Raw genomic sequence first — 11,729 nt, 5'->3', positions numbered from 1 at the left:
TAATGTATATTCTCATGTTCTCATGTTCTAATGTATATTCTCATGTTCTAATGTGTATTCTCATGTTTTCATGTTCCAATGTATATTCTCATGTTCTCAAGTTCTAATGTATATTCTCATGTTCTCATGTTCTAATGTATATTCTCATGTTTTAATGTATATTCTCATGTTCTAATGTGTATTCTCATGTTCTAATGTTCTAATGTATATTCTCATGTTCTCATGTTCTAATGTATATTCTCATGTTCTAATGTATATTCTCATGTTCTAATGTGTATTCTCATGTTCTAATGTGTATTCTCATATTGTCATGTTCTAATGTATATTCTCATGTTCTAATGTATATTCTCATGTTCTAATGTATATTCTCACTTTGTCATGTTCTAATGTATGTTCTCATGTTCTAATGTATTGTGGCAAACCTCTTCAAGGTTAGGAGCGTTTGTCAAAAATTTATTACCAAACTGTCACCAAAATCAGCCCAGAATGAAAGTTCTTTCGAACATGACAGTACCTGTGTGTTTGTTTTTCCGTCCTGGTCCACCCAGGCCGCAGGCAAAGTCAAGGATAGCAGGGTTCGGTACACAAATCTGGTTCTCGGTAGGTCCAGGTCTAAACGCCAACAGGTAAGTCCAAAACAGTCCAGCTCATACACGGTAAATCCAGCCAATATCGATTGTCTCTTTCTCTATGGTTCATAGATCCTTCCAGGCCTCTCCTCCCCTTCCTGGTTTGTCTTGACCCTTTATCTGTGGGTCGGCTCCACCTTCTGAGGGTTCCCCATGCTTCTGGGAATTGTAGTTTTGGTAGTCGGCTATTTTGTGATCTGTAGTTCTGATAGGGGTGGCCATTTTAGTGATCGGGCAGAGCCCGTTTATTAGTTCTGCTTTCACATATCTGCCATTTATCACTCGACCCCCTTCTTTGCCACACATCTCCCCCCTAGAACCGACCCCCTAGGTTGGGCTTCCGCAGCAAAATATGCATGCATGCGGGATAACCCATCCACATTTCCTATTTCCTTCCCTGCTCTGTGTTTCAAGTCAAAGTGAAACGGTTGGAGACTCGGAAACCACCGCATCACCCGAGCGCTCTTCTCTTTAGCCCTATGCATCCAGGTGAGTGGGACATTGTCACTGATGAGGGTGAAGTGGCAGGTAGTATTTCAGGCTTTCTAGAGCCCACTTTACTGCCAGCGCCTCTTTCTCAATGACTGCGTAGTTGGTTTCCCGTGGTTCCAGCTTCCTGCTTAAAAACAGGATGGGGTGTTCCACCCCTTCTACCTCTTGGTATAGCACTGCTCCCAAGCCGACCTCTGAGGCATCCGTCTGAACCACGAACTCTCTCTCAAAGTCTGGTACCACCAGCACTGGATTACAGCAGAGAGCCTCCTGTAATGTCCTAAATGCTTTGGTGGCCCTTTCATCCCATTTGACCATGTTTGGCCCTCTAGCTCTAGTCATGTCGGTGAGTGGGGCGGCCACTGTGGCATAACTTGGGATAAACTTCCGATAGTAACCGGTCAGCCCTAGGAAGGCTTGAACCTGCTTCTTATTTACGGGTTTCGGCCATTCTCTAATTGCCTCCACCTTCTTACGTTAGGGTTTGATTAACCCTCTTCCCACGGTGTATTACAGATACTCTGTTTCCTCTAACCCCACGTAACACTTGGCAGGGTTCGCCGTGAGCCCTGCCTTTCTAAGGGCGTCTAACACTGCCTGTACACGGGGTAAGTGGGATTCCCAATCTGGGCTGTAGATCCCCACGTCATCTAAATAACCTGCGACGTATGCTTGGTGCGGTTTTAGGACCTTGTCCATGAGCCGTTGAAAGGTGGCTGGGGCCCCATGTAAGCCGAATGGCATGACAGTGTATTGAAACAAACCATCAGGGGTTGCAAAGGCTGTCTTTTCTTTGGCCCTGGAGGTCAGAGGAATTTGCCAGTACCCTTTTGTCAGGTCCAGGGTCGTAATGTACCGAGCTTTACCAATTTTCTCCAGTAGTTCGTCTACTCTGGGCATGGGGTAGGCATCAAACTTGGAGATTTCATTTACCTTCCGAAAGTCGTTACAGAACCGCAAAGACCCATCGGGCTTGGAGACCATCACAATTGGGCTAGACCACTCACTATGTGACTCTTCGATCACTCCAGCTGTCAACATTTTCTCCGTCTCTGCTCTAATCGCGGCCTGTCGAGCCTTGGGTACCCGATATGGCCTCATGTTCACTTTTCTCCCTGGTAGGGAAACGATATCATGAGCCGTAACCTCAGTTCGGTCGGGAACCTCTGAAAACACATCTCTGTTTTTTCTGGATCAGGGTCTTTACTTCCTGTACTTGTGCTGGGGACAGAGTAGGTGAAATATTTACTTCAGCTGTCTCCTGAGTGTGTGGGGTACGTGACCATTAGTGTTTCTCTCTCTCTCCATGCTTTTAACAGGTTTATGTGATAAATCTGTTCCTGGGGCCATCGACCTGGCTGTCAGATCCGATAATTAACTTCTCCTATTCTCTCCAGTACTTCATATGGTCCTTTCCATGTGGCTAGTAGTTTGCACTCTACTGTGGGGATCAGCACTAACACCTTATCTACCGGTTGAAATTCCCTCAGGGTAGCCTGCCGGTTATAAGTGTGCCGCTGGTGCTCTTGTACTTGTCTCATGTGCTCTCTGACGATGGGCATGACTGTGGCTATCCTGTTTTGCATTGCCGTGACGTGCTCTATGACACTAGTATATGGGGTGGATTGGTGCTCCCAGGTTTCCCGGGCGATGTTCCCCGGGGGTGCCTCCGATATACCAGCTCAAAGGGAGAAAACCCCAGTGAGGCTTGAGGAACCTCTCTAATGGCAAACATCAGATACGGCAACATCCAATCCCAGTTTTTCCCATCCTTATCGATCACCTTCCTGAGCATTGACTTCAGGGTCCGGTTGAATCTCTCAACCAGCCCGTCCATCTGAGGATGGTAAACCGATGTCCTCAACTGTTTTACGTGCCACAATTTACAAAGGTCCGCCATAAGGCAGGACATAAAGGGGGTCCCCTGGTCAGTAAGGATCTCCTTTGGAACCCCTACCCTGGTGAACAAGAGCACCAATTCCTTGGCGATATTTTTGGAAGCCATGGTCCGAAGGGGAATGGCTTCTGGGTAGCGAGTGGCTTAATCTAGAATGACCAGAATGTATTGGTGCCCTTTGGCGGATTTGGGTAGTGGGCCCACTATATCCATCGCTATCCTCTCAAATGGCGTTTCGATTATGGGGAGTGGCACTAACGGGCTTCTAACAGCTGGTCGGGAGCTGTTAACTGGCACTCCGGGCACTCTCCACAATGTCGAGCCACTTCAGCCTGAATTCCCGGCCAGTAAAACCTCCTTACAATACGGTTTCAGGTTTTATCGATACCAAGGTGTCCACCCAGAATGTGCCCATGAGCTAGATCCAGTACTGTCCTCCGGTACCGGGTGGGGACCAACAACTGTTCCACCACCTCAACCCCTATTTTTGAGACTGTACACCAAACCATTTTTCATGATGAAGTGGGGAAAACTATTAGGCATAATCCCATCATTTATGGGAGTACCATCTACGACCTGCACGTCTGCTCTGGCTTGCTGCAGGGTTGGATCCTGGTTTTGGGCCGTCCTGAAATTAGTAATGGATCCTGCCAGGTCTGCTGGTTCTAGATAGTCGTCCTCTGGATTCAGATCGACCCCAGGCCCACTAGTACTGGGCTGTTCATTATCAACGAGGTTTTCCACTTCATCCTCATCCTCCCCTACTAGTACCTGTGAGGTTGGCTCCTGGGAGACCTCTTTTCTTGACTTTGGTTGAAGCATGCTTCTTCCTGCTTGGTCAGAGTTGTTGGCTTCTCAAATATGCCATTCTTTTGGCCTAACTTCGCAAAGTTAGGAAAGTATCTACCCAATATTACATCATATGGCATCTTTGGGACCACGCCAACCTCATAATCCCGCAGGCCGTCCTCTGTTTGTATGCTCACTAAGGCTGTGGGGTACAGATGGGTATCCCAATGAATGCACGTAACACTGATATCCTGACTTGTATCCAGTTTATGAGTCGGCACTAGGTTTGCAACGACCATGGTTAGCATACTGCCGGAATCCAGCAGTGCTTACAACCTCTTTCCCTTCAACCTTCACCCTGCACAACCTGCACCCTGTTTGTTTCTTGATCTTTCAAGTACAGTGGTTACCACAGGACATGCATACCATATCTCAACTTTTTCACCGAGGTTACATTGCATTGGCTCTTCTTTAATAGGGCAGTAGGCTGCAATATGTCCCGGTCGATTACAATTGTAACAGATAATAAGGTTTCAGGGGGGAGACCCCCTCAACTCCCGGTCCCGGTTTCCGTTTTTTTTATTAGTGCCTCGGCCCACGCAGAATGATAGGGGTGGCCATTTTAGTGATCGGGCAGAGCCCGTTTACTAGTTCTGCTCTCACATATCTGCCATTTATCACTCGACCCCCTTCTTTGCCACAGTATATTCTCATGTTCTAATGTATATTCTAATGTTCTAATGTTTTAATGTATATTCTCATGTTCTAATGTATATTCTCATGTTCTCATGTTCTAATGCATATTCTCATGTTCTAATGTGTATTCTCATGTTCTAATGTGTATTCTCATGTTCTAATGCTCTAATGTATATTCTCATGTTCTCATGTTCTAATGTATATTCTCATGTTGACATGTTCTAATGTATATTCTCATGTTCTCATGTTCTAATGTATATTGTCATGTTGACATGTTCTAATGTATATTCTCATGTTCTCATGTTCTAATGTATATTCTCATGTTCTAATGTATATTCTCATGTTTTAATGTATATTCTCATGTTCTAATGTATATTCTCATGTTCTAATGTATATTGTCATGTTGTCATGTTCTAATGTGTATTCTCATGTCCTAAACTGAATTCTCATGTTCTAACGTATTCTTATGTTCTAATGTTTATTCTCATGTTATCATGTTCTCATGTGTATTCTCACGTTCTAATGTGTATTTTCATGTTCTAATGTATGTTATCATGTTGTCATGTTCTAATGTGTTTTCTCATGTTCTAATGTGTATTCTTATGTTCTGATGTGTATTCTCATGGTCTCATGTTCTAATGTGTATTTTCATGTTCTAATGTATGTTATCATGTTGTAATGTTCTAATGAGTTTTTCTCACGTTCTAATGTGTACTCTCATGTTCTAATGTGTATTCTCATGTTCTCATGTTATAATTTGTATTCTAAATTTGCCAGACACAGATTAAGCCTATAATTCTGGTCTAAACAGCACTTTCAATGGAGATTTTCTATTGAGAATGTGTTTTAGTCCAAGACTAGGCTTAATCTTGGGGCTACTGAGTGGCGCAGCGGTCTAAGGCACAGTCCCTTTTTCGAATCCAGGCTGCATCACATCCGGCCGTGATTTGGAGTCCCATAGGGCAGCGCACAATTGGCCCAGCGTCATCCGGTTTAGGCCGTTTTGTAAATAAGAATTTGTTCTTAACTGACTTGCCTAGTTAAATAAAGGTTAAATACATTTTTTTAAATAAATTAAAAGGGCTCCCGGTGCATTCAATCCTGCCCCCTTCACCAGACACCCCAATGCCACCAGACTTTAGTCCGGTTTCCGGTTGATGGCTTCACCGAGGTCAGAAGTGGATACCTGCACAAAGGAAGTTATTTAACTTCTTTGGGCTAGGGGGCAGTATTTTCACATCCGGATAAAAAAAGTACCCAATTTAATCTGGTTATGACTCCTGCCCAGTAACTAGAATATGCATATAATTATTGGCTTTGGATAGAAAACACCCTAAAGTTTCTAAAACTGTTTGAATGGTGTCTGTGAGTATAACAGAACTCCTATGGCAGGCAAAAACCTGAGAAGGTTTCATGCAGGAAGTGGCCTGTCTGACAAGGTGTTGTTGTTCTTGCTTCTGTGTATTGAAGAGTCAGGATCTTAGCTGTAACGTGACATTTCCTAGGGCTCCAATAGGCTCTCAAAGCCCGGGAAAAACCTGAACGATGACGAGGCAGCCTCAGGCTGAAACACATTATCCCCTTTTCCAAGTGGCCCATCAGAGGACAATGGAATTAGGCGCATGCCCGATTCGACCCCGTGCAGTATTTTCCTTCGGCTGTTTAGCTAATTGCAGATTCCCGGTCGGAATATTATCGCTTTTTTACGAGAATAATGGCATAAAAATTTATTTTAAACAGCGGTTGACATGCTTCGAAGTACGGTAATGGAATATTTAGAAAAATTTTGTCACGAAATGTGCCATGCGCACGACTGTTATTTACCATTTCGGATAGTGTCTGGGACGCACGAACAAAACACCGCTATTCGGATATAACGATGGATTATTTTGGACCAAACCAACATTTGTTATTGAAGTAGCAGTCCTGGGAGTGCATTCTGACGAAGAACAGGAAAGGTAAAACCATTTTTGTTATAGTAAATGGGATTTTGGTGAAGGCTAAACTTGCCGGGTGTCTAAATAGCTAGCCCTGTGATGCCGGGCTATCTACTCAGAATATTGCAAAATGTGCTTCATCCGAAAAGCTATTTTAAAATCGGACATATCGAGTGCATAGAGGAGTAATGTATCTATAATTCTTAAAATAATTGCTATGCTTTTTGTGAACGTTTATCGTGAGTAATTTAGTAAATTGTTAGTGAATTCCCCGGAAGTTTGCGGGGGTATGCTTTTTCTGAACGTCACATGCTAATGTAAAAATATGTTTTTTTATATAAATATGAACTTGATTGAACAAAAAATGCATGTTTTGTATAACATAATGTCCTAGGTGTGTCATCTGATGAAGATCATCAAAGGTTAGTGCTGCATTTAGCTGTCTTCTGGGTTTTTGTGACATTATATGCTAGCTTGAAAAATGGGGTTCTGATTATTTCTGGCTGTGTACTCTGCTGACATAATCTAATGTTTTGCTTTCGTTGTAAAGCCTTTTTGAAATCGGACAGTGTGGTTAGATTAACGAGAGTCTTGTCTTTAAATAGCTGTAAAATAGTCATATGTTTGAGAATTTGAAGTAATAGCATTTCAAAGGTTTTGAAAATCGCGCCACAGGATTCAACTGGCTGTTACGTAGGTGGGACGAATTCGTCCCGCCGGTCCCATAGAGGTTAAAGTGCCGCTGAAGGTGTGCAATCCCCAACAGCACTACTTCACTGTAGGAAGGGGAAATTCCAGTGGCAACGGGGGAGACCCAGGAAGACCAGTATCCTCCACAGCTGCAGGAGAGAGCTACAGTCTGTCAGAGTCTGCCTACCGCAGCATACACACAAACACACACACACACACACACACACACACACACACACACACACACACACACACACACACACACACACACACACACACACACACACACACACACACACACACACACACACAGAGACGCATACATACACACCCTGCCTGCTTGCCTGGCAGATAACATAGGAAAGCTGTGTGTGGAGTTTAGGTACGAGGTAATGCCAGCCTACCAGCCCAGAGAGAGGAGAGAACACTGGGTTCCCACTAAATGGCCTAGCTGCAAAGTCCAAATTGTTTTGTACCCAAAAAATGATAAATAAGCTTTTTGGTCTTAATTTAAAGTTAGGGTTAGGCATAAGGTGTAATCGTCCTGTGTGATGCTGGTGTAGAGAGTTACTCAAGTTTACACAAATACAATACAATATACCGAGCCCACAATAACGGACCGTATACAAGACAAACAATTACTCACAAACAAACATGGGGGAACAGAGGGTTACATAATGAACAAGTAATTGGGGGATTGAAACCAGGTGTGTAAGACAAAGACAAAACAAATGGAAAATGAAAAGTGGATCGGCTATGGCTAGAAGGCCGGTGACGTCGACCGCCGCCCGAACAAGGAGAGGGACCAACCTCGGCGGAAGTCGTGACATAAGGTTGGCAGAGGTGTTAGGGTAAGGGTTAGGCTAAGGTTAGCAGTGTGGTTATGGTTAGGGTTAAGGCTTGGGTTAGGTTTGAAACAACTAGAAGGGCTTGGCCAGATAATGCTCACCAGGCCACATTGGCTACCACAGCTCCCATAAATCTCTGCATGTGTGTGTGTGTGTTTGTCTTTCTTTCTTTCTTTCTTTCTTTCTTTCTTTCTTTCTTTCTTTCTTTCTCTTTCTCTCTCTCTCTCTCTCTCTCTCTCTCTCTCTCTCTCTCTCTCTCTCTCTCTCTCTCTCTCTCTCTCTCTCTCTCTCTCTCTCTCTCTCTCTCTCTCTCTCAAACGCATATTCTGAGGCCACCTTTATTGTAGCTGGGGACTTTAATAAAGGAAACCTGAGAAACAAAACGCTACCGAAATTCTATCAACGCATCTTCTGTGCTACACGAGCAACACCAACTCTTGACCATTGCTACTCTCCGTTCTGGGACGGCTAAAAGGCCCTCCCCCGCCCTCCCTTTGGCAAATCAGATCATGGCTCCATTCCGCTGCTTCCCTCAAATAAGCAGAACCTCAAACAGGAAGTACCCATGGTAAGGACTGTTCCACGTTGGTCCGACCAATCGGAATCTATGCTTCAAGATTGTTTTGATCATCACAGGCTGGGAAATGCCTCTGAAAGTAGTATCGACGTATACACTTACTCGATGACTGAGTTCATCAGGAAGTGCATAGAGGATGTTGTTTGCTCTGTGACAATTAGATTAGGCAGCATTCGTGCAAAACTGAAAGTTCGAACCATCACATTTAACCACGGCAAGGTGACTAGGAACATGGGCGTGTACAAATAGACCAGCTATGACCTCCGTAAGACAATTAAAGAGGCAAAATGACAGTACAGGGACAAAGTGGAGTCGCAATTCAACGGCTCAGACACAATACGTATGTGGCAGGGATCCCAGACAATCACAGATTATAAAGGGAAAGTCAGCCACGATGCGGAACCATTGTTCCTTTACCCAAGAAAGCGAAGGTAACTGAACTAAATGACTATCGCCCTTCTGTCATCATCAAGTGCTTTGAGAGACTAGTTATGGATCAAATCACCTCCACCTTACCTGACATCCTAGACCCACTACAATTCGCAATACCGCCCCAACAGATCCATGGACAACGCAATCGACATTGCATTGCACAGTGCCAATATCCCACCTGGACAAGAGAAATAGCTATGTAAGAAAGCTGTTCATCAACTACAGCTCAGTCTTCCTAACACCATAGTGCCCCTCCAAGCTCATCACTAAGCTCAGGGCCCTGGGTCTAAACCCTTCCCTGTGCAACTGGGTCCTGGACTTCCTGACAGGCCGACCCCCAGGTGGTGAAGGTAGACAACAACACCTCCACTACGCTGATCCTGAACATGGAGGCCCCACAGGGGTGCGTGCTCAGCCCCCTCCTGTACTCCCTGTTCACCCATGATTTTATGGTCACGCACGTCTCCAACTCAATCATTAAGTTTGTTGACGACACAATAGTGGTAGGTAGGCCTAATGACCAATAACGATGACACAACTTTACGGGGAGGAGGTGAGAGCCCTGGCAGAGTAGTGCCAAGAAAATAACCTCTACCTCAACATCAACAAAATGAAGGAGCTGATCGTGGACTTCAGGAGACAGCAGAGAGAGCACGCCCACATCCACATTGACGGGGCAGCAGTGGAGAGGGTGAAAAATGTAATATTCCTCAGCATGCACATCACTGTCAACCTGAAATGGTCCCTTCACACAGACAGCGTGGTGAAGAAGGCTCAACAGCGCCTCTTCAACCTCAGAAGGCTGAAGAAATTAGTCTTGGCCCTAAGACCCTCACAAATGTATATATATGCACCATTGAGAGCATTCTGTCAGGCTGTGTCATCACCTAGTACGGCAATTGCATCGTCCGCAACCGCAGGGCTCTCCAGAGAGTGGTGCGGTCAGCCCAACACATCATCGGGGGCACACTGACTGCCCTCCAGAACACCTACACCACCTTGTGTCACAGGAAGGCCAAGAAGATCACCAAGGACCTCAGCCACGGCCTGTTCAACCCGCTACCATCTAGTAGCAGTAAATCAAGTCAAAATCAAATCACATTTTATTGGTCACACACACATGTTTAGCAGATGTTATTGCAAGTGTAGAGAAATGCTTGTGCTTCTACTTCCGACAGTGCAGCAATATCTAACAAGTAATATATAACAATTTCACAACAACTCCCTAATACACACAAATCTAAGAAAAGGAATGGAATAAGAATAGGTAAATATGTGGATGAGAAATGTCAAAGCTGGGTCAGAGAGACTGAAAAACAGCTTCTATAACCAGGCCATCAGACTGTTAAACATTCCCCGCTAGCCGGACTCCTCCGAGTACCCTGGCCTGAACGTTAGTCACCGGCTAACACCCCTTACTCTACCCTGAACCGCAGTCACCGGCTACCACCCCTTACCCTGCCCTGAACCTTAGTCACCGGCTACCACCCCTTACCCTGCCCTGAACCTTAGTCACCGGCTACCACCCCTTACCCTGCCCTGAACCTTAGTCACCGGCTACCACCCCTTACTCTACCCTGCACCTTAGAAACTGCTTTGCCCTATGTACATAGAGTCCTTGAACACAGGTCACTTTAGTAATGTTTACATACAGCTATACCTACTTCATATGTACTGCATCCTAGACAGCGTTTCTATATAATGGTGTGTATCGACAGTATGGACAGTATATGAATAGAAACGTGTTTGATCTGCAGTGTGTTTCTAGCTCTAACAGTGCAGTAATAATACCTAGCAATACAAAACAACATAATCAAAAAAGTAATAAAACAAAGAAATAAAATATATATTCAAGACCCTGTCATTGCTCATTGTGATATTTTGTAATTTCTTTCTTTTTACTTTGTGGATTATGTGCCTATTTCTTTGTATAGCTGGGTATTACTGCACTGTTGGAGCTAGAAACACAAGCATTTCTCTGCACCTGTGATAACATCTGATTATCTGTGTATGCACCAATAAACTTTGATTTAATTCGATTTTTGAGTCTGAGACTAACCTGTTGTTGAAGTGAACGATTAGCTCATATGAGTTATGTACCGCGGGAGATATTGACGAGTGGGTGTGTCCACCATACACGTTGCAGATCAATCAATGTGAAAATGTTCGGCCTAAGTATCACTGTTAATTAAATAAAGTCCAATATTAACTAATAACTGTCTGATTGTTCTGGTCGTAATATTCTACTTAGCCTATAAAAGAGAATAAACAGCAGAAGTTACGTTTCACTGTCAGCACAATTTGTTAAGACTATTTATCATACCAACATCGTATTTCTTTACCTACTTATTGAAATGTTTTGATATTATTCCTGCACTGTTGAGAGAAGAGCTGGCAAGTAAGCATTACATACTACCGTTTACATCCCATTGTATCCTGTGCATATGACAAATAAACTTAGATTTTAGTTGTGATTTCAACCCATTTATCCGATTTCCCGAGACCATTAGTCAACATTCACCCGGATTTAAATAATTCTAATGACTCGTTATGAGCGCGTCTAACTAACAGGAACATTATCATCTCACCTGGACCGTGGATGTTCTCCTCGCAGGAGTACCAGATCCCGGTGTGGAAACGGCGGAACAGAAAGCGGTCGTCTCCGGTCTCCCAGCTGTAGTGGACCTTGCTCTTGTCTGTCTCGTTTGTGCCGTTGTCTATGCAGTTGTGCCGCCGCTGCTT

The 11,729-nt window shown here is 44.3% G+C and overlaps 1 protein-coding gene across 1 annotated transcript in view; it reads right to left on the bottom strand.

Annotated features, from left to right (window-relative positions):
* Positions 1 to 9,929: 9,929 nt before the first annotated feature.
* Positions 9,930 to 11,729, bottom strand: part of LOC106577362 (germ cell-specific gene 1-like protein) — a 2,350-nt gene continuing 550 nt past the window's right edge. The window contains exons 1-2 of the mRNA XM_045721271.1: positions 11,576 to 11,729; positions 9,930 to 9,985 (exon numbers count right to left, since the gene is read on the bottom strand). The exon at positions 11,576 to 11,729 is cut by the window's right edge and continues 550 nt beyond it. Of these exons, the coding sequence (XP_045577227.1) occupies positions 9,930 to 9,985; positions 11,576 to 11,729 (210 nt within the window). The remainder of the gene's footprint in view (positions 9,986 to 11,575) is intronic.

Source organism: Salmo salar, chromosome ssa06, assembly GCF_905237065.1.
Source record: "Salmo salar chromosome ssa06, Ssal_v3.1, whole genome shotgun sequence".
Classification (NCBI taxonomy): domain Eukaryota; kingdom Metazoa; phylum Chordata; class Actinopteri; order Salmoniformes; family Salmonidae; genus Salmo; species Salmo salar.
The sequence above is the reverse complement of the archived record's forward strand: the minus strand, read 5'-3'. Positions and strand labels throughout refer to the sequence as shown.